The 17,749-nt window shown below is 52.5% G+C and overlaps 8 protein-coding genes across 8 annotated transcripts; 3 read left to right on the plus strand and 5 right to left on the minus strand.

Moving 5' to 3' along the window:
• Window positions 1–363: 363 nt before the first annotated feature.
• EDD37DRAFT_646282 (uncharacterized protein) lies at window positions 364–1,266 on the plus strand (the record flags this gene model as incomplete). Its single annotated transcript, XM_062817713.1, has 1 exon — window positions 364–1,266. The coding sequence occupies one exon, from the start codon at window positions 364–366 to the stop codon at window positions 1,264–1,266; it is 903 nt and encodes a 300-aa protein (XP_062672458.1).
• A 146-nt stretch (window positions 1,267–1,412) lies between these two features.
• EDD37DRAFT_219533 (uncharacterized protein) lies at window positions 1,413–2,859 on the minus strand. The gene is made up of 2 exons (XM_062810401.1): window positions 1,638–2,859; window positions 1,413–1,585 (listed from the first exon to the last, which is right to left on the minus strand). The coding sequence occupies exons 1-2, from the start codon at window positions 2,644–2,646 to the stop codon at window positions 1,560–1,562; spliced, it is 1,035 nt and encodes a 344-aa protein (XP_062672459.1). The 5' UTR covers window positions 2,647–2,859; the 3' UTR covers window positions 1,413–1,559.
• A 586-nt stretch (window positions 2,860–3,445) lies between these two features.
• Window positions 3,446–5,680, minus strand: EDD37DRAFT_219615 (serine/threonine kinase 16). The gene is made up of 6 exons (XM_062810402.1): window positions 5,352–5,680; window positions 5,135–5,299; window positions 4,679–5,079; window positions 3,899–4,632; window positions 3,759–3,848; window positions 3,446–3,679 (listed from the first exon to the last, which is right to left on the minus strand). The coding sequence occupies exons 1-6, from the start codon at window positions 5,446–5,448 to the stop codon at window positions 3,505–3,507; spliced, it is 1,662 nt and encodes a 553-aa protein (XP_062672460.1). The 5' UTR covers window positions 5,449–5,680; the 3' UTR covers window positions 3,446–3,504.
• Window positions 5,681–7,084: 1,404 nt separating this feature from the next.
• EDD37DRAFT_619945 (uncharacterized protein) lies at window positions 7,085–9,384 on the plus strand. Its single transcript, XM_062815888.1, has 2 exons — window positions 7,085–9,209; window positions 9,362–9,384. The coding sequence occupies exon 1, from the start codon at window positions 7,199–7,201 to the stop codon at window positions 8,957–8,959; it is 1,761 nt and encodes a 586-aa protein (XP_062672461.1). The 5' UTR covers window positions 7,085–7,198; the 3' UTR covers window positions 8,960–9,209; window positions 9,362–9,384.
• A 56-nt stretch (window positions 9,385–9,440) lies between these two features.
• On the minus strand, window positions 9,441–11,352 carry EDD37DRAFT_560498 (uncharacterized protein; the record flags this gene model as incomplete). The annotated part of the gene is made up of 2 exons (XM_062813848.1): window positions 9,441–9,472; window positions 9,534–11,352. 2 exons carry the CDS (start codon window positions 11,350–11,352, stop codon window positions 9,441–9,443), a joined length of 1,851 nt encoding a protein of 616 aa, XP_062672462.1.
• Window positions 11,353–11,700: 348 nt separating this feature from the next.
• Window positions 11,701–12,432, plus strand: EDD37DRAFT_219634 (uncharacterized protein). Its single transcript, XM_062810403.1, has 2 exons — window positions 11,701–12,190; window positions 12,251–12,432. The coding sequence occupies exons 1-2, from the start codon at window positions 12,016–12,018 to the stop codon at window positions 12,310–12,312; spliced, it is 237 nt and encodes a 78-aa protein (XP_062672463.1). The 5' UTR covers window positions 11,701–12,015; the 3' UTR covers window positions 12,313–12,432.
• EDD37DRAFT_219666 (minor histocompatibility antigen H13) lies at window positions 12,231–14,713 on the minus strand. The gene has a single exon (XM_062810404.1). The coding sequence runs from the start codon at window positions 14,431–14,433 to the stop codon at window positions 12,553–12,555; it is 1,881 nt and encodes a 626-aa protein (XP_062672464.1). The 5' UTR covers window positions 14,434–14,713; the 3' UTR covers window positions 12,231–12,552.
• EDD37DRAFT_619949 (uncharacterized protein) lies at window positions 14,703–17,748 on the minus strand. The gene has a single exon (XM_062815889.1). The coding sequence runs from the start codon at window positions 17,608–17,610 to the stop codon at window positions 14,908–14,910; it is 2,703 nt and encodes a 900-aa protein (XP_062672465.1). The 5' UTR covers window positions 17,611–17,748; the 3' UTR covers window positions 14,703–14,907.
• Between the last annotated feature and the right edge of the window lies 1 nt (window position 17,749).

A 17,749-nucleotide genomic window follows, 5' to 3' on the forward strand; every position in this document is an offset into this window, starting at 1 on the left:
GATCAAAACCGGTCTATGGTCTTGACGTCTGAGTTACTTCAACAGCGTTTGCTTGAATTTTCTGGGTGTATGACATGAAAGGTAGGATCTTCCAGAAGGAGGAGGCTTAAATGAAGCCTCACTGCTAGAGAAATGAAGACAACTCTCAAGGCTTTTCACGTGACCACGCGTTATGTTAAAGTGAATGCATCGCGAGATTTGGAGAGAGTGGAGTTTTGTCCCGCTGTCGAGATGAAATCATCACCAGGCCAACATTTCCTACATTCACCGCGCACGTTCTGGAATAGATACTTATCCGACTTTCACGACGAGTTGACTCACCAATGGCCTCGATACAGATTCCCCCTTTCAAATCTCGACAACATGCCTTCGCATCGCCCTAATCTCCCTCCACCTCCTCAACCGACACGAATCTTCTTTGATCCCTTCAATTCTTCTTCCACAGGTCACCAGCGTGCCGAGAATAGATTGTCCGGCAGCACATCATGGCGCGACTCCCGGGCATACAAACTCAGACATCAATTTCGTGACAATACAGGAGGCGGTGGAGAGAATCATTTGTCAGACCTCGTCGGCGCCGGCAGTGAAGGCTTTGGCAAGGACGGGCGCAAAGAGAATGGCGACTGGGAGAAGGGTGCGCCCGGTCTCAGGGAGAAAGGATGGCAAGATATCCGAAGTCTGATGGACGGCAACCGAAAGCGATCTGCGGACAGTGTCGAGGGCGAGGATGGGAAAGACTCAATCACAGAATTGAAGAAGAGACGGACGTCGCATATTCAGGAATCAGAATACGCATCTCGACCGAGGGAGCCGGATTCCCAACTCGCGTCGACGCAACAGCAACTACAGTCAACACACGACGAAGAGACGAAAGAATCCGCTCCGCAACCACCACAGATCTTCCGCCACCTAAATATCTACCTCAATGGCTCGACTGCCCCACTCATCTCAGACCACAGACTAAAACAGCTCTTCGCGCAACACGGGGGTAATACCTCGATAGGACTGGGTCGTCGTACAGTGACACACGTCATCATCGGCGACGACTGTGGTGGCGGTCTTGCGTCAACCAAAATTCAGAAGGAAGTCGCTCTGGTAGGGGGCAAGGGAGTCAAGTACGTGACGGCACAATGGATCCTGGACAGCATCGGAAAAGGTATACGACAGCCTGAAGCAAGATATGTGCCAAAGAGCCTGGGCGGGAGGATAGGTGGGAGTGGTCAAGCGAGTGTCCGTACCATGTTTCAGCCGAAGAAGACGAAGTGATTTTGACTTCGAATGCGCTATGACTTACATTGTGGCATATGGGGGTTACGACTATTTTAATCTGCATTACATCGGACTATGGACAAAGTGGGGAGGCGTATGGACAGGCGAAATTGGGTTTCAGAAAATATCGGTCGTAATGTGCAACCCAGGACAACAGAACATGCTAAGAGACGATACAACAAATCCGACCGACCCGAGCGATGACGGCCGTAAAGGTGAACAGGCCAAGAGGACAACAGTACGCCAACAACAGGACCCTCGTTGACTGTAACAGTCATACACTCATTCGATCAGTTCGTGCTCAAATCAGGCCACTCTGCAACAATACAGTCAGCATCTGCTATCACAACTCTCAGTTGCAAACTTACCAAATTTGGTCCGCTCGGGATTCCTTCTGAGCACTTTGACTTCATCACCCACCTTGACCTCAGCGGCATTCTTCCCCTCGGGCACTCTCGCCAGAAACCCATACCGTCCAAATACAGGGCTCCACTTCGCACCAGGATCGACCCGTCTATCCTTATTCAATTTCTTCAGGATCTTGCCGGCCTCGCCCACACCGACCTTGCCCGTGCTATAGTCCACATTGAGACTATTACACCGCGCGCAATTCTGGGTGAGCACGATCTTCGCGCCATCGCCTATCATCAGCTCCGCCCAATAGTCCTCATCGTACTCTTGGTCGGCACCCTCAACAATGATATTGGGCCGGAACTTGGAAATGTCCATGGTTTCACCTTCGGGCAACCTCCTCTGCGTGTCTTCCCAGCTCTTGCTGCTGACCACCAGATACGGCGCGACATCGGCGAACGAGATGCCCTCGTCGACACCATCATACTCGTTCTCCTTGTTCTCGCCTGGTCCCATGACCGCGCCGACCAGCGAATTGGCCGTCGACGTCAGACTGCTCAGCCACGAACTGCCACGGTTGGCATTGCCGTCCGTCTCAGATAAGCCGTCCCTCTGCCTCCCCGCGACGACGGGCGGCATATTCCCGAGCACTTGTCTCTTGTTGTTCCCGATATACAACAGTTTAACCGGATACCCAAACCGATCACTGAACCAAGCGTTATACCGTTCGCCCATATTAAATCCTACGCAGGGACTGCCGTGCATCGTGATCGGCACCTCCTCGAGACCATCTACCTCCGGTGTCAGCGGTATTTGCAGTGTGTCCTTCCCGACTTTTTGTTCCGGTTTATTGAACGTATGCTCAAGGCTATAAGACACGACAACGGTGCTCGGCGTTGTTCCCTCGGGTTCAGCGAAGGCCGTGGTAAACAAACACATCTCCGTCTGATACGCGACGTGCATGTTCTTCCCTTCGTCGACCTTGAACAGCATGAACCGTCGGTCGTGAGGGAAGCCAGTGTACATGGCGTCCAAGCTGGGTAGGGATATGCCGCGGAGCGATTTGATCGGGTAAGTGTATATCTGCACGCCTGAGTGTCAATGGAGAGCCGCCGAGCGCATGGGGAGGCCGCGAAGTAATATGCTCGCGTCCTGGACGGAAGACCAAACGACAGTATGGGAATGGATTTGTACATACCTGAGTGACGCGCATCTTGCCTTGTTCTGATAGAGCCGCCATGGCGAAGAGCCCTGCGAGGCGATGCGCAAAGTATACGATTCTCTCTCTTTTGCTCCCCTCCTTATCTGTAGTTTTGCCTCAAGGTCGAAGTCGTATCCGTACGCGGAGATGCGCGAAGTCAACTTAGGGGAGTATTGCTAATCCGGTGTTGCTGATATGTGCGAAGATGGGCGTTCAAACGAGTTTAGCTAAGACTCAATATGATCGACACTTCAGGGTTTGGATAATTGTAGGATATCAAGGATCGCCGAGAAAACGTAGAGGTTAGAATCCACCCAGTCAGTTGAACTGCGTTTCGATATCTGATGTCTACAAGTACGATAGGACCCCGCGTTTGCTGAGGGATGTCCCACTTTAAGGATCTGCGGGGGCGGCAAGTATCCAGGTAGGTAGATATAGATTCACGGGCGATGTAGATCATGTCGTCGAGAATGCATTTGTTGATGTTGAACCAATTACGATACATTGGCATATACTGCAAGGCTACTATATCTTTCAATGTTTGTCATTCTGGGTATGTACATGACTACACGTGTCTGCACAGAGTTCATGGCTGTGGACTTGCTGCCTACATTTCTTTTGCCGACTGGGGCCACATATCCTGTGGCCGTTCGAGCCGAGGCCAGCCTTCAGAGAATCACCAGCTAAGAATCCTGGATCTTGCGGAACAACTTGTTCCTGGCGGTGAAGCTGCGGCAGCGCTTGCCGAATATCCACATCGGGATAGTGAGAAGGCAGATGAAGATGTGGCAGCCGCCAATGATGGAGAAAACCTGTAGGGGTCCTTCGCTTGTAATCCAAGATGAGATGAAGTAGTTCCTGAAGGTTCAGTCAGTCATGTGCTTCGTGATGGTTATGCACGAAATGCCACAAGACTCAGGGTCAAAGAGGAACATACATTCCAAAGGAGTAAATGTTTCGCAGGTTGAGCGATGCAAATGCTTCGGGAGCTTTGTTTCGGTGACACTCGGTGATGTAGGCGTAGATACTGTATCGTGAGTCAGCGCACAACAAGTCAAGTGAGGCAGAAAGACATACCCGATATTCAAGAAGGACATGGAGAAATACATGATGCCGTAAAGCACGACTGGGGCAGCCCAGGGGGCTTGGTTCTGCAGGGTTGCTCCAAAGCCAAAGAAACCAGCCGTTCCCAGGATGAGGGTGAGAATGTTGAGACAAAGGCGGAATTCAGGCTCGTAGATTCCCTTGTTCATTCTCGCCAGCTTTTTGACGGACCAGTCGTTCAGAGGCCCGGCCATGAATCCCAGCAATGAAGCGACCAACGCTGATATACTGATCAAGCCGACGTCAGAGATGCTGAAGTTGTAGGGAGGTCCGGTAAAGAGCTGTGCGAGGACACTGATCATGACCACCAACCACGACGTCGACAGACCGTAAGTGATGAAGCCATAGAGCACTTGGGGGAAGAGCAGCATTCCAAAAGGACGGAAGATGATGTACAGCAAATTCTCTTCGGACTCGACCCCGCGCACGGGCTTTAGTTGTTCCCAAAAAGTATAAGGCTTCTCGTCGGCGCCGGTATAAACGACACCAACATGGGTGCGTGTCTTGGTCATTTCGAGGTGCTCGGGGTGTTCTGGTTTCATTTCTTTTGTGTCAAGGGTATCGAAGGTGTGATCGTGCGTGCCCAAATCCAGGTTGTACGCTGGGTCACGGTGATACACGGTCTCGGGGACGAACAGCAGGATCAAGATGATGAATGCTCCATACAAGCAGGCGCAAATTCCATACGTCCAATTCCAGCCGATATCCTGGATTTCGTTAGCCCGGTCCTTGAAGATTTGCGTAGGAACATGCCTGAATGATGTAGCCGGAAACACAACTCGCTCCTCCGACACCCACGCTCAGACAGAGACCCCAGAATGCAAGACGTAGACCTCGCTCGTGAACGAAGTAGAGATCTCCAATGATGGCTGTTGTGAGAACTTCAAAGGGACTCATTCCGATGGCACCGAAAATTCGACTTGCGAGGAGCGAATGGTAGCTGTGTGCGAAGTAGCCCCAGACGGAGGAGATGAACAGTAGCAAGTTGCCGAGAATGATGACAGGTCGACGACCATATTTCACTGAGAGACCGTTGGTCACGAAACAACTGATTCCAATGGCGAAGACCGCCCAGCCCAATCCTCCATTGAGAGCGTTGTAGGACATGTGCCAATCTGAGGCCATGGTAGCGTAACCGGGGGAAATCATCGGGCCTGTAGGAGTTGTCAGAAAGCTGTATCGGTAGCAGGGCACAGAGCCATCAAATACCCCATGCACCAACAACGGCGGTATCCAAGGAGATAATGAGCAAGGCGAGGTCTTTCTTCCACATTGGCCAATTCAAAGGATCTCTGGGTGATTCGCTGGGCTGAGGGACGAGAACAATGTCGGCGTTGCGTCCCTTGGCGTGCTTCAAACCGGTCGTGTCGCGGCCTGAATGTATGGGTAAGTCAACGAATGGAGGAAAGAGGAAGGACTGTCTTACCATGGAATTGATGATGCTCGGCATCCAGCATATCAGTCAACAGTGCGGTTCCGGGAACATGTTCGAGATGATGATCATCTAGTACTCCGAGACCCATCTTGGCTGGTTAGCGATCCCTCAGGATAGCAATGTCTGTGCGGTTATGAGGACTTGTAAAGAGTATACTTGAGCGATCGTCCAGATCAGATCAACCGAGGCCGAGGTGATATACAGCTCTTTATACATCTGTCCATTCTGTGGGGCGTTCGGCAATAGACATGGATCTGAAATGCCGCAAAGGACTTCGCCGAAGTAGGACTGCGGAATGCTCTTCAACAAGGCTCGTGCGGTGAAGACACTGTACAACGGGTAATTCCCCAGAAGCTACCCCAGGCGAGCTTCGGGGTAGTGGGTCGAGTACTCGAGCAGAGCGGTCAAAAGACTTGAGCGCGCATAATTTCGTGAAGCGTGCAGCACTCACCCTGCAAAAGTTCCGGGGCTGGGACAGGGCGTAACTGTTTTTCGAGCAAAGAGGCTCCGTTCTTTAGTCCTTGATTGGATAGGGATTCGAGTTGATATTGGTCAAACCCCGGCGGAGATCAGCTTGGTGCGCGGAGAAACAGCACTAAACCTGTTCCAGAAAATGGATTTGGACGTATCAGAATAGACAATTCCCAACCTCCACAAGGTGATCACAGCGAAGCGAGGCGGTAGCAAAAGTATGTCCGACATCAGATGGGTAATTTCCAGGCTCTTATGCAAGAGAAGTGGCCCCTGACAGCCTCGTCGATCCACGGTAGGAAGAGATACTCCGTACGTCAGTTCTTTGGGGAAGTGGAGGTATGGTGACAGACTAACGTCGAAATCCTCAATAGTCATGTGCCCCGTAATGGTAGCATGAGGAAGAGATGATACAGAGAGTGAAGGGACGGAGGTTTTGCTTCCACATCATTGGTGACGGCAAGGCTGGCTCGTCTCGGCGCGATAAAGACCAGGGGCAGCAGGGCACTAACCGCGAAGACCAGGGTGTTCAAGTCGGCCATGTGCTCTTCAAGATCATCGGCTATCTGAGCACTGAGGATGAAGCAACAATTTCACAACACGAGTCTTCACCTTTGAGCATACACCTACCAAAGTCTGCAAGCTACCGATACCGGTGCCCAGTATGCGTTGTAGCTGGACATGTGCAGCCACGCTGATCAAGCGTGTGACAGAGGTCGCTCCACTGGAGACGCGTGGCAGTGGGATCTGGTTGTGGTCGTCCATGGCTGGCCACGGTGAACTCCTCCACCTCGGGAGGAATTTGAGTCGGATAAGTTCCTGCTTCTCGGATCCTGGTATTACCAAGCTGCGCGCACGTGCATACGCTGTGAACGTCGTTTCTGAGAGTGACAGACCGCCGGAATGAATTGATCAGGGGTTAGCAGCATGTGAGGTCAGAACCAACGGTTAGCGTAGGTAGGCACTCGAAGCCTTGTTGACAGAATACCCTCTGCACAGGTAAAAGACCTCTTGTGGGATTCTCGAGGTGTGTCGACAACAATGTGACACATGAACATTCTGGCCTTGAGGCTGTTTGATGAGCCATCATACAAATACTGCATGATAATTGAAAGTGTCAAGGGGAAGGGGAGGAAAAGAATTATGACGGCAAGAAGACGGCGATAATCTAAATCTGATATCGATAACGCGAAATGACACGTGCCAAGGACTTGAGTGATCCGAAGCAACTTTTTTCTCCAAGCCGCGTTCAAGTCTCTGCGCAAGTCAAAGGCTGAACAAGCCGTTCATTCAATCCTCACGCAGTACTTGTCTCGTTGCTGCACCCTGTGTAGTATCCGTGATACCTGCAGTTGATCCTGCGGGCAATGAAGACGCCTTGCACGCCTTCCCGGACTCTCCTTCGTTTTCTGCGATCACAGGCCGACTCAGTCTTCACAACCTCCGTCTCAGCGACAAGGCCTCCGCAATGCCGGTACATAACGACATCCTCTGTCCACTTCTCTCGAGTACAGCCATCCACTCTTGACGAACTCCGCCGTCGCCACAAAGAGCCATGCAAGGCTCTGCCCGCTCCGAAATGCGCTCCTCCTAATCCTCCCCATACGCGAAACGCCAGCTCTGGTAGTCAAAACCCAGGCTTCTGGTTGCGTTGGCTGAGAAGAAGACAAGCAGCAGCACGCTCCAAAATCCCTCCAGACCCTCCTGGCGCAGGTGCTGGCCACGATGAGACATCTGCTCAGCTTTTCAATCTTTCCCGTGCCCTATCTAGGAACCCGGTTGGTGCGGACCTGAAACTACGTTGCACCGAATTTGATGCGAATGGGTCTGTTACGCTTGTGTCTGGCGAGTTCAAAAAGTCGGAGTTGATCGCCAAATATGGTCTACTGCCGCGCGACCTTCGAAAGATCGATTCGTCGGTCCTTCCTCATATCCTCATTCGGCCTTCTGCAATCCTGTTAAACCTTCTACATCTCCGAGTGCTGATCCAGTCTGATCGCGTACTTGTGTTCGATGCCTACGGAAGCACGGACTCTTACACCCAGTCATTGTTTATGTACGACCTGGAGGGAAAGCTAAGACAGAAAGCCGATCCAAGAAATGGCTCTACATATCTCCCGTATGAGTTCAGGGCGCTCGAAGCGGTCCTGATATCCGTCACGTCCGGTCTCGAGGCCGAGTTCGCCTTGGTTCGAGAGCCAGTAACACACATTCTCAGTGAGCTAGAGGAGGATATTGATCGAGACAAATTACGACATCTACTCATACACTCCAAAAAGCTTGGTACTTTTGAGCAAAAGGCACGACTTGTCAGGGATGCCATCGATGACCTTCTCGAAGCAGACGACGACCTGGCTGCCATGTATTTGACTGAGCGGAAGGCAATAGGAAAGCCTCGACCCGAAAACGACCATCAAGAAGTCGAGATGCTTCTGGAGTCGTATCACAAGATATGCGATGAAATAGTGGAAATCTCCGGCAACTTGATCAACAACATCAGAAACACCGAGGAAGTTGTCAAGGCCATTCTCGACGCAAATCGCAATCAGCTCATGTTGCTGGAACTCAAATTCAGCGTCGGAACATTGGGTTTGGCTGGCGGCACCCTCGTAGCTGGTCTATACGGCATGAATCTCAACAACTTCATCGATGAAACAAATTGGGGATTCACCGGTGTCACGGCCGCTTGCTTCGTCCTGTCTGGCGTCATATGCATGTACGGCATGCGCAAATTGCGCAAGGTACAGAAAGTCCGCATGTGGGGTGAGGGCGTTGACAGTCTGGCACAGCGGGCTCGAGTCGCTAGCAGAGGCAACTGGCGCAGTGAAGCTGTTGAGAGCCAAGCACAACGGATCGGCCGATTGAAAGGAGGAGGAGTCAACCTCTCCGGCAAACAGTCTGGACCCGTGCTTTGGCCCGGTATGGAAGGACTGGGTGTGCACAGGTTGAACGGCGATCGACCAATTGACTCCAACAGCGACGCTGATGCCGCCGGAGACAGCCGCCGGATGACGATTGACGACGACGTCGAGAACGTTGAAACGCGAATGAAAGCCGACGCGCAGAAACCGAAGGCTTTGGTCAAGAAAGACCACCATCATCATCATCATTCGCACAAGAAAGGCTGAGAGTCCGCCTGCTGGCCACTTTTCGAACTTCACTCTTGATGAACCACGTTATGTCATCCATCTCTTCTCCTTGTACAGCGTTCGAGCGGGCAATTGCATTGATGCCATGATTGTGGTTTCGGGGCGTTTTACAGAAATGGATGTATTACATGTTTACATCCAGACCCTAAAGACAACCTGGTCTGTTTTTACTAGAAGTCTGCCAGAATATTGGCATATCCGATAGACGCCGAATCTCACGAGCAATGTACTATTATAATGTCAATCAGCATCCACTACTGTACTTACAGAACTCTCAATGAATTCTTGCATATGTGGTATAGATTTTGTTTCCCCCCGGAAGGCTCCAACGCATTTGACAAGGCTTCCAACATGTACGGTTGACGCCCGCTGTTCTCTTACCTTGCTTAACTGCATGCACGCTATTTCTCCAGAGCCGCAAAACCCCATGCGAATCACATCCAACACAATCACTACTAAATCACCAGTCATCATCGTCCTCCTTTTCGTCATCTGTTTGCAAAAAGGGTCAGCAATTGCTACGCAACAAGAATAGTCAATCAACAAGACTTACCACTCCCGCTGACTTTCTTCTTCCTCTGACTGAGGGCAGCAGCCAACGCACCCGCCAATCCGCCTTGATCCGGAGCAGCACCAGAACTTCCCGGCGCACCAGATGGTGGCGGAGGCGCACTCGATTCCGTACCCGGCACCATGGCTGATGACCGGTCTCGTTTCTCAGTGTCCCTAACCTTGCGCAGGCCGCCCCCTCCTGTGCCGCGAATAGCGGCAAGTAGTGAGTCACGGTCATCGCCGCCTACAGGGGGTAAAGGTGGTGCTGGGCCACTGGCACCAGGCATGGGAGGCGGAGGTGGTGGCCCCGAGGACGATGGGAGAGGCGGCGGTGGTGGAGGACCAGATAAGGACGGCATTGGAGGCGGCGGCGGTGGAGGTGGTCCAGTCCCTGTTGGCGGAGCAGGAACCACCCTTGTATTGGGAGGCGGTAGAGGAGGAGCACTGTTGCGAGCTGGGGGAGGCGGCGGGGGAAGAGGGATGAAAGCTGGCGCGGTTGGCGTTGATGCTTTTGGTGGTAAAGGAGGCGGTATGACATGAGCCGTAGATGGATCTCGGCTTGGCGGCGGCGGAGGGACAGGCCCACGACTGGGAGGTGGTGGAGGAGCTGAAGACTTGCGCTCCCCTGTAAAAGGAGGCGGCACCCTGAATACGCCTTGCGGCTCTTCCTCGATGGGCGTCTTGGGTGGACGAGGTGGTGGTGGAGGACCAGGGTTTGCAAGCGACCCTGACGAGGCTCGGGTTCGCCCAGAAGGATGCATGGCTGGCCCTTCTTTGACGGCGAACTTGCCCGCATCCGCAAGGGGAGGAGGTGCACGGAATCTCGGTTGCGGAGTGGACGGAGGAGATGGCGTGCGAGGGGGTGGTGAGGGTGACCGCGGAGGTGACGACGCTCTGCCTCCCACAGGCCTTCTTGATGGCGGTGGTGCAGGCGGAGGGCCACGCCGGCTCGATGAAGTTGTATTGCCCGTGTTATCTGGGCTCAATCGCGAGGGCGGTGCGGCCGGTGGCGGTGGTGGAGGCCCTCTTGATCGTGTCTCGCCCGCAAGGGGCAGGGCCTGAGCAATGCCATTTGCCATCTCTTCGGCCTGTTTCTGCATGATGTAGTTCTTGATGAAGGCCGCATTCGTGGCGATTTGGTCCTCGGTGATGCCCATCTCCACCAACTCATTGAGAATAGGTCTCCAAGTAGGATCTGCCAGGTCGATATCTCCACTACTCTGTGGACGACCCGAAGGTGTTGAGCTGTAGACGGGCTGAGGGATGATAGACTGCGGTTGCGCTTGCGGGATAGCGTTGTTGGAACTGTGCCTGTGACCACCAAGACGAAGGAAATTGCCCACTCGACTGTGGTGTTTATGAGAACCCCCTGGTACATAGACCTGACCTCCACCGGCACCTGAGGCAAAAGGTTGCGCTTTTGTCTGCTTGCTGGCATTCTTTTCCCGCTCATCCATTTTCTTCTTGAAGGTCCGCGCCTCTTTCTCGTCGACGAACGACAAGCCAGCCATACAATGTTCCAGCTCGAACGAGTGAAAAAAGGTGCGATCCTGGTTATATTGAAACGTGTCGTAGATTTCCTGATCCCAAATGACGCCTCGGTTGGCGGGAGAGACGTCGACCAGTTTGATCCAGAAGGTATTTCCTACCAAGTCATTGCAGAGGACAGCAGCCCCCTGCAGGCCTGTATTCGTCCATCGGTTTCGGTTGGGATGGGCAACGTATAGTCGAGCGACGGCGACAGCCTGGATCTTGTTGGCGGCCTTTGGCACTGTACGCTTCACAGTCTCTTTATCCGCTTCGGAGAGGATGGACGGCATGATGATAGTTGTTGGCGAAGAAAAGCCGAGCTATTGGCATGGGCAACGAGAAGGAAATGCTTGCGAGAATACAAGGGGCCGAAGCCCGACAGAGTACTGGAGGAGGACTGGGTGCTCACTCCTAGGCAGAATGTAAAGAATATAGCTGGATTAAAGGATAAGATGAGGCCTGAGGTTCAAGTGCAGGCAAATGGGGAAAGGCGGCGGTAATTTGGAGACGCCTTCGTTAAGTTCGTGGTGTGGCTGATAACTCCGGGGGCCGTGGCGCCTAAGCCTCAGCCCGGATACTTCTGACAGACTCGCTCACACGATCACTCCAGCGCATTGCTGGGCATGCATCAGAACAACAACGCCGTATCTGTCTCGCTCTTTGATGAATCACCTTGAAACACCTGTGAGTCGTCCGTACCTTGACTAAGCGATTCAAAGGGGGGCCACTGAACACCTGTTCGTGGATTTCCCATACTGTACTTGTGCTCCGTCATATGAACCCCACCAGTTGGTAAACACGTCATAGTCGGAAGAGGCAATGCCGCAGGTGCCAGTGACATTGACATCTACATAATGCTCTCTACCTCTACTCATCCCTCATACTAATCCCATAACACTCGACCTTAATCACGCAACAAATAGAGAAACCCATCCAACCTCAATCCAGACATCATGCCTCAACATCCAGCTGAAGAGGAAGCCCCCTCCCACATCTTTGACCAAGTCGCCAAAGAGTCCTCCGACTCGACTGCTTCCGACCACCCCCTGCACAAGGAGAATGAGCAGCCCATCAAGCAAGCAGCATCTGCACAAGACCACCATTCAAAAGGCCCTCAGATCTCTGACAGTGAGAAACTGGCACAAATTGACAAACTACAGTGCCTATGCTGACCCACGCCTACCATAGACATGCCAGAAGCCGCATCCAAGGACGAATTGAAAGCCAAGGCAGCAGAAATGAACAAATGAACAAGAGAGTGATCGAGAGACTCGCACGAGAAGAGGAGCTACACCCATGAACATCGTACGATTGCATTGAATTCAGTACCGGGGCAAAGACAAAATCGCCAGAGGGAATGCATGTATATCATTATTGAACAATGAGCACGTGTCTGCCTGTCACGGTTGTGCATGATGCCTGGAATACCCGTTTTCTTTTCGCCCGTCCGCTATGCATGCATCGAACGAGATGAAGACTCGTTCATCCAGTCACACCCGTCTCGCCCTCTTTTCCAGAGGCTCGCCATCAGCTCTGCGTGCTGCCTCATCGAGCAAAGAGCCACTGTCATCCTGCTGCACATTGACATCTTTGGGAGAGCTGTCATCTGCCTGTTCAGGAGAGCTTGTCGAAGTCGAACTGGGCTTATTGCCACCCGTAGCATCTTCGGAAGGTGGTTCAGGCAATGTGATGGAGAGATAAACAAGACGTCGCCGGCCCTTTTCAGCTGTCTTCTTACTTGCAGATCCACCCTCGACCGTCTTTTCGGGTTCAGCCTCCTTCTTTTCTCCCTCAACCTGTTGCTCCGTCTCTCCCGTCAGTAGCGTGGCATTGCTCGCAGCCCCTTCGCTCTCATCGATTTTTGACTTCGTGGCGTTCTCGTCCTTCTTCTTTTGATCCTCCTCCGGCATCTCATTGTACTCCCAAAGAGCTTTCAAATCTCCTCTCAGCAATGCAGTACCCCAGAGTGACAGCAAGACTCCCGGCACCAGGTACAGCAACGCCGGCTGAGCATGCGCCGCAACCTGCATGACGATCACCGTGGTGATCATGCCAGCCAGATACCCAAAGATAGTCGCGTAAAAGTACGGCTTGGGAAACGTCTTCGCTCTGACATCGCTCGGCAACAGCTTGTAATTCGTCCAGAATCGCTCACCCCAACTTCCCTTTGCACTGCTATACACCGGCTTCTTCTGCTCGTCACCTTCAGTCGTCGTCTTTCTCAGATAATGCAAATACAGGTCGAACCGTAGCGCAAAAGCCAGCACCATTCCCGGTACCACGATATCGCCTAAGCCCAGCATTGCCATAGTCCTCTTCTTCGCCAGACACTGCAAGTATTCTTCTATAGCAGCCGACCCCTCAGCCGCACCAACAGGCAAGACACAACCGTCCGGCCGAGGGAAAAGTAGTTTGATCGGAACATCCAACTTTGTCGCAACCGTGACCATCATCGGCGTGAAGAACACAAAGTAAATGTCGTAGAAGAACAGCGCGCTGAGCACGAGTGTCCCAGTCCACGCCGTCGTAGGCGTCATGTACTGCAAGGAGCCGTAACAAAATGCAAAGCCCAGGAAATTCGTCAGGAACCACGGTTTGGCGACGAAGCCGTGGTAATACACGATCACGCAGGACAAAACAAGACTCGCCACGTCAAGGACGTCGACGGATGTCTTGACCGTGACGAGCCCTCGAACATGCAGGTTGAGCCGCGCCTTCGCGTAAAGCAGCCGTCGCAAGTCCCACATGCGCTTTGATAGTCCTGCAGGGAGCGGTACCATCCTCAGCAATCCTGGCAACGGAGACTTCTTGAAGGCATCGCCGCCTGCAGACCTATAACCCGAATGTCGTGAGTTGACCTCCCACAACTTCCCACCCGCCGAGTAATGCCTGGGCAACGCGAACGATCGCACCACGCTGAACGCGTCCTTCAGAAATCCCAGGGCGAAAAACAGTCCAATCACCGAAAAGTAAATGCCCAGAACCCAATTCAACCACGCCGGATCCTGCAACCACTTGAGAATGAAATACAGACTCGCCAACGTCGCGCCAGCAAGGAGAGGAAAGACAATGGCGTCCGAGGGCGTGAGACTCTCGATCTTCTGAGATTCGTCGTCCTCACCATCACTTTCTTCGTCGTCATCATCATCAGAACCACGTTTTTGCTTTGACTTGCGTTTGCGCTTTCGTGGAGCCGCCGACGGTGGTCTCGACAGTGAGGAATGTGCCGCTGTCCAGATGGGGAAGATGGCTGATACCAGGAGATGCAAGTATGTCGGAATCAAGGGTTGCATGAGCTCCGCTTCGTATGCGACGCGTCCGAGGAACTCCATTGCTGGACCAGGCCCCGTGGTCACGTTGGTGACATTCATGATGAAGACCGATCGCCACTACATCGGCCGATGTATTTTAATTGGCGGAATCTCTTCAGACTCATGCAGGAAAGGAACGGTCAGCGAAGGAAGACGATTCGTAATGCAAGTGAAACAAAATTGTTCAGAGGGAACAAACAAAAAGTCCCAAGGCTGAATGAAGCGATGCCACACTATTCTTGGCGAATGTGATTGGTCATGCCGAGGCTGGCAAGGATGCATCAAGAAATGTCTGCTCGTGCATCATGTATTTTTCATCTACAAGAGAGCCTCATCAGACGTTGAATGTGCTTCAGGTTTAGTATTATTGATTATTTTCACAATTAGGGTGCTGTAAATCCCCTCTCTTGATAGAGCGCTTGTCGCTCAAAAAGCCCTCGGGCTTGACAAATGTATCCAGGCAATGCAATCCCAGAACCAATTCCCTTCGTAATCGTAACATCATTCAATAGTCGTACAGTGGGTATCGTTGTGTCATTCCGTCGTGCTCTTGATGAGCTCCCCATTAATCAGCTCTGCAATAATCCTCCTCCGCTGCAGCTGTATCTGACTCGCTGTATAGCTCATGGGTGTAAGGCCAAGCATAATTTGCCTGGCACTGGTAATAGTAAACACTCCGCAGTCGTCCATGTTCTGTTGTTGTGGTGATGGACCAGTAAACTCCATTTTCCATTCGTCCTCCTTGTAGGCGCTTCCCAATTCCTCCGTCACCCATTTCTTGACCGTTTCCACATACCTCCTCCCATTCCCACTCAAACTGTTGTAGTGTGTGATTGTCCTGTTCTTCCCAGACACAACACAAAGGGTCCAGTGCATGCCGCTATTGATAGGAATGAACACGGCCTCCGTATCCAACAGGTTTTTGCCGCCGATCTTGGCTCGACTGGCCCATCTCTTGACGCTTTCGTAGCCTCGAGTTTCGAGATTGTTGTAGAAGAACGAGACGAACGCATGATGCGTGGGCACCTGTGTCGGGCGGTCCTCTTTCTTCCCGTGAGTGACGATAAGTTTCAGATACCCATTGATGACTTCGTCATTCAACCAGTTATCTGTGCCTCGTCCTTTTATCAGTGGCACGACTCGAGTGAAATCAGTGGCTCTGAAGTCGCCGTGGCCACTTCGCAAGGCTGCTTGGATCTTCTTCTCCCATTCATCTGCCAATGGTGCAATCTCGTAGTGCTGCACTTCCTCCAACAATTGTATTCTTCTTGCTTCTGCTCTGGTCACTCTCTGCTTCCTTTCTGTTGAATGAGGTGTTGCTTTCGGCGTGGGCACATCCGGTGTGTACGGATCGTCGAGCGTGAGATGTGCGAGTTGCAGTTCGGGTGTGCGTGGAGACATTGATCCCTGTAGCTCTACGTTGCTGTCCACTTGCTCGGACTCTGCTTGCGGTGGACTGCGTAATGGTGTGGTCGGATCCTTTGATGGTGTTTCCGCTGAGTCTACGGCTTGTGATGTTCCCACCGCTTGTGGTGTCTTCGACCCTACTTCCTGAGGCATGATAATAATGCTGTCGGACTCCGCCACATCATCCGTGGTTGTAATTTCGCTCTCTGTGACTGTATCTGGATTTGTTTCACCCCCTGATTCTGGTGCTATTAGATTGACATCGATGGCGTCATGATTGCTTTGTTCAATTGTTGCCGTGTCGCTCGTGGTCGGCTGTGATGTTATGGCTTTCTCATATGTGGCGACTATTTTGTTTTCTGGGGTGGGTGTGCCACCGCCTGCCATGATCATTTTGAATAGACGGGCGTCTTCCGCCGGGTCGGGTGGTGTACCAACAAAGAATGAAGAGATGTCACTTTCGTCCAAGGATGTCGACTTTTGTTCGACTTGTGGCGTGAGATTACCAGGAGAACAGTCGCATGTTGAAGAGAGATCTGTTTCAGGCGTGGTTGGGCTGGTTGGGTTGTTGGTGGTCTTCTTGTTTCTCGGCGTGCTGACACGACGTTTTTTGATGCGTGGTGGTGATAACAACGTTGTGTCAACAACCGTCGGTCCTTCAGCGTTGGCAGCGGTTGTCGTCTCTTGGACAACAATGGCGGGTGCGCCCGTGTTCAGTGACTGTGAGCTCGGACCAACATGAGGGACTGGCGCGGTTTTCGCACACTTCGATGGCGGCGATCTCTGCTTCTTCACGCTCAAAGTTCTGGGACGCCGATAGCTGGAAAAAGTAGATGAGGCTCCTGAATCGCTGTCATTGGCCGCATCCATCTCATCTCTCAATTGATCGCCAGGTGAAATAGACGTAAAGCTTGCCGGTGGTGATGGAGGCGTGGGTGGGAATTGACCCAAGTGCGGAAATTGCGATTTCAATTCTCTGTGTTCCTCTTCCGGAGGTGTGTATTCCCTTTTAATGGGGGTATTCGTATGGGCGTGTGGAAATTTGGGTGGAGGTGTGAATTGCGGCATGTTTGGAAACAGTGGTGATGTTGGCTTGCGCACTCTTGATCGCGTTCCTCCAATCTTTCTCCTGTTTCGAATCGCGTCTGCCATGCCGGGAGGCATCAGGTCAGGAACACTATAGAGGACATTCTGTGTGCTCGGATGAGGTGCGCTTGGTTGGAGAGCTGCTTTAACCTTGGGAGCGGGCGTAGGCGAAGCGGCCCTTTGCTGGATTTGTTGTTGGCGAGGAGCGCCCTGGTCTGCAGCTGCGACTGCTCGATTCCATGGCGATTCAGGTAGGGTGTATCTTGGTGAAGAGCCTCGTTGCCTCCTGGGAGGCTGAGGCCTTCTATGCCTCTGGCGTTGCTGGACGCGACGGACGATGCTGTAAGTTGGGACAGTGACAGCAGCGGTTGTCGCATGAACGGCGTATCGTGATATTGATGTAGCGGTGGTATACCCGAATGCGACCGCGGCCCCGAGGCCTTGACATAATCTTTTCGCCGTTGGTAGAAAGCCCGATGGCGCAGGTCTTCGCGCGACGACGGCAACGGTCGAAGGTGGGGTAGGCGGCTCGGCAGGCCATCCACCAGGAACATAATTTGTAGAGTAAGGATCGTCCTTCGATCGCGGAGGAGTGGCAGGACTCCAGTCCATGAAAGACGAGTAGTCAGCCATGGCTGGAGGAATGTGAGGTCGACAAGGAAGCCACGATGTAGGATAGTTCCCGCGAGATCTGAGGAGAATATGTAGGTAATGGAAAACCGAAGCAAGAGCAGGATCAAGCATGCGACGAGAACCTGCATAGAGGAGGTCGTGTCGAACACGCAATTACTGGTTTATTGCTTGTTTTGAAGGTGAGGTACATGACAAGAATTGGAGAAACTCGATGGTTTCTTGAAACTGTTTGCGATGGATGCGATGCGAC

Source organism: Exophiala viscosa, assembly GCF_022695815.1.
Source record: "Exophiala viscosa unplaced genomic scaffold EDD37scaffold_2, whole genome shotgun sequence".
NCBI classification, from domain to species: Eukaryota; Fungi; Ascomycota; class Eurotiomycetes; order Chaetothyriales; family Herpotrichiellaceae; genus Exophiala; species Exophiala viscosa.

What these genes read in the sequence shown, in the direction of transcription:
- EDD37DRAFT_619945 (XM_062815888.1), top strand. Translation starts at nt 7,199, where the DNA reads ATGAAGACGCCTTGCACGCCTTCCCGGACTCTCCTTCGTTTTCTGCGA.
- EDD37DRAFT_219615 (XM_062810402.1), bottom strand. Translation starts at nt 5,448, where the DNA reads ATGGGTCTCGGAGTACTAGATGATCATCATCTCGAACATGTTCCCGGA. An exon ending in ATGTCCTTCTTGAATATCGG is followed by an intron (nt 3,849 to 3,898) that starts GTATGTCTTTCT and finishes CTCACGATACAG; the next exon opens with TATCTACGCCTACATCACCG. An exon ending in AACATTTACTCCTTTGGAAT is followed by an intron (nt 3,680 to 3,758) that starts GTATGTTCCTCT and finishes CTGAACCTTCAG; the next exon opens with GAACTACTTCATCTCATCTT.
- EDD37DRAFT_219634 (XM_062810403.1), top strand. Translation starts at nt 12,016, where the DNA reads ATGCCTCAACATCCAGCTGAAGAGGAAGCCCCCTCCCACATCTTTGAC. An exon ending in AGGCCCTCAGATCTCTGACA is followed by an intron (nt 12,191 to 12,250) that starts GTGAGAAACTGG and finishes CGCCTACCATAG; the next exon opens with ACATGCCAGAAGCCGCATCC.
- EDD37DRAFT_619949 (XM_062815889.1), bottom strand. Translation starts at nt 17,610, where the DNA reads ATGCTTGATCCTGCTCTTGCTTCGGTTTTCCATTACCTACATATTCTC.
- EDD37DRAFT_219666 (XM_062810404.1), bottom strand. Translation starts at nt 14,433, where the DNA reads ATGAATGTCACCAACGTGACCACGGGGCCTGGTCCAGCAATGGAGTTC.
- EDD37DRAFT_219533 (XM_062810401.1), bottom strand. Translation starts at nt 2,646, where the DNA reads ATGTACACTGGCTTCCCTCACGACCGACGGTTCATGCTGTTCAAGGTC. An exon ending in TCCCGAGCGGACCAAATTTG is followed by an intron (nt 1,586 to 1,637) that starts GTAAGTTTGCAA and finishes GTATTGTTGCAG; the next exon opens with AGTGGCCTGATTTGAGCACG.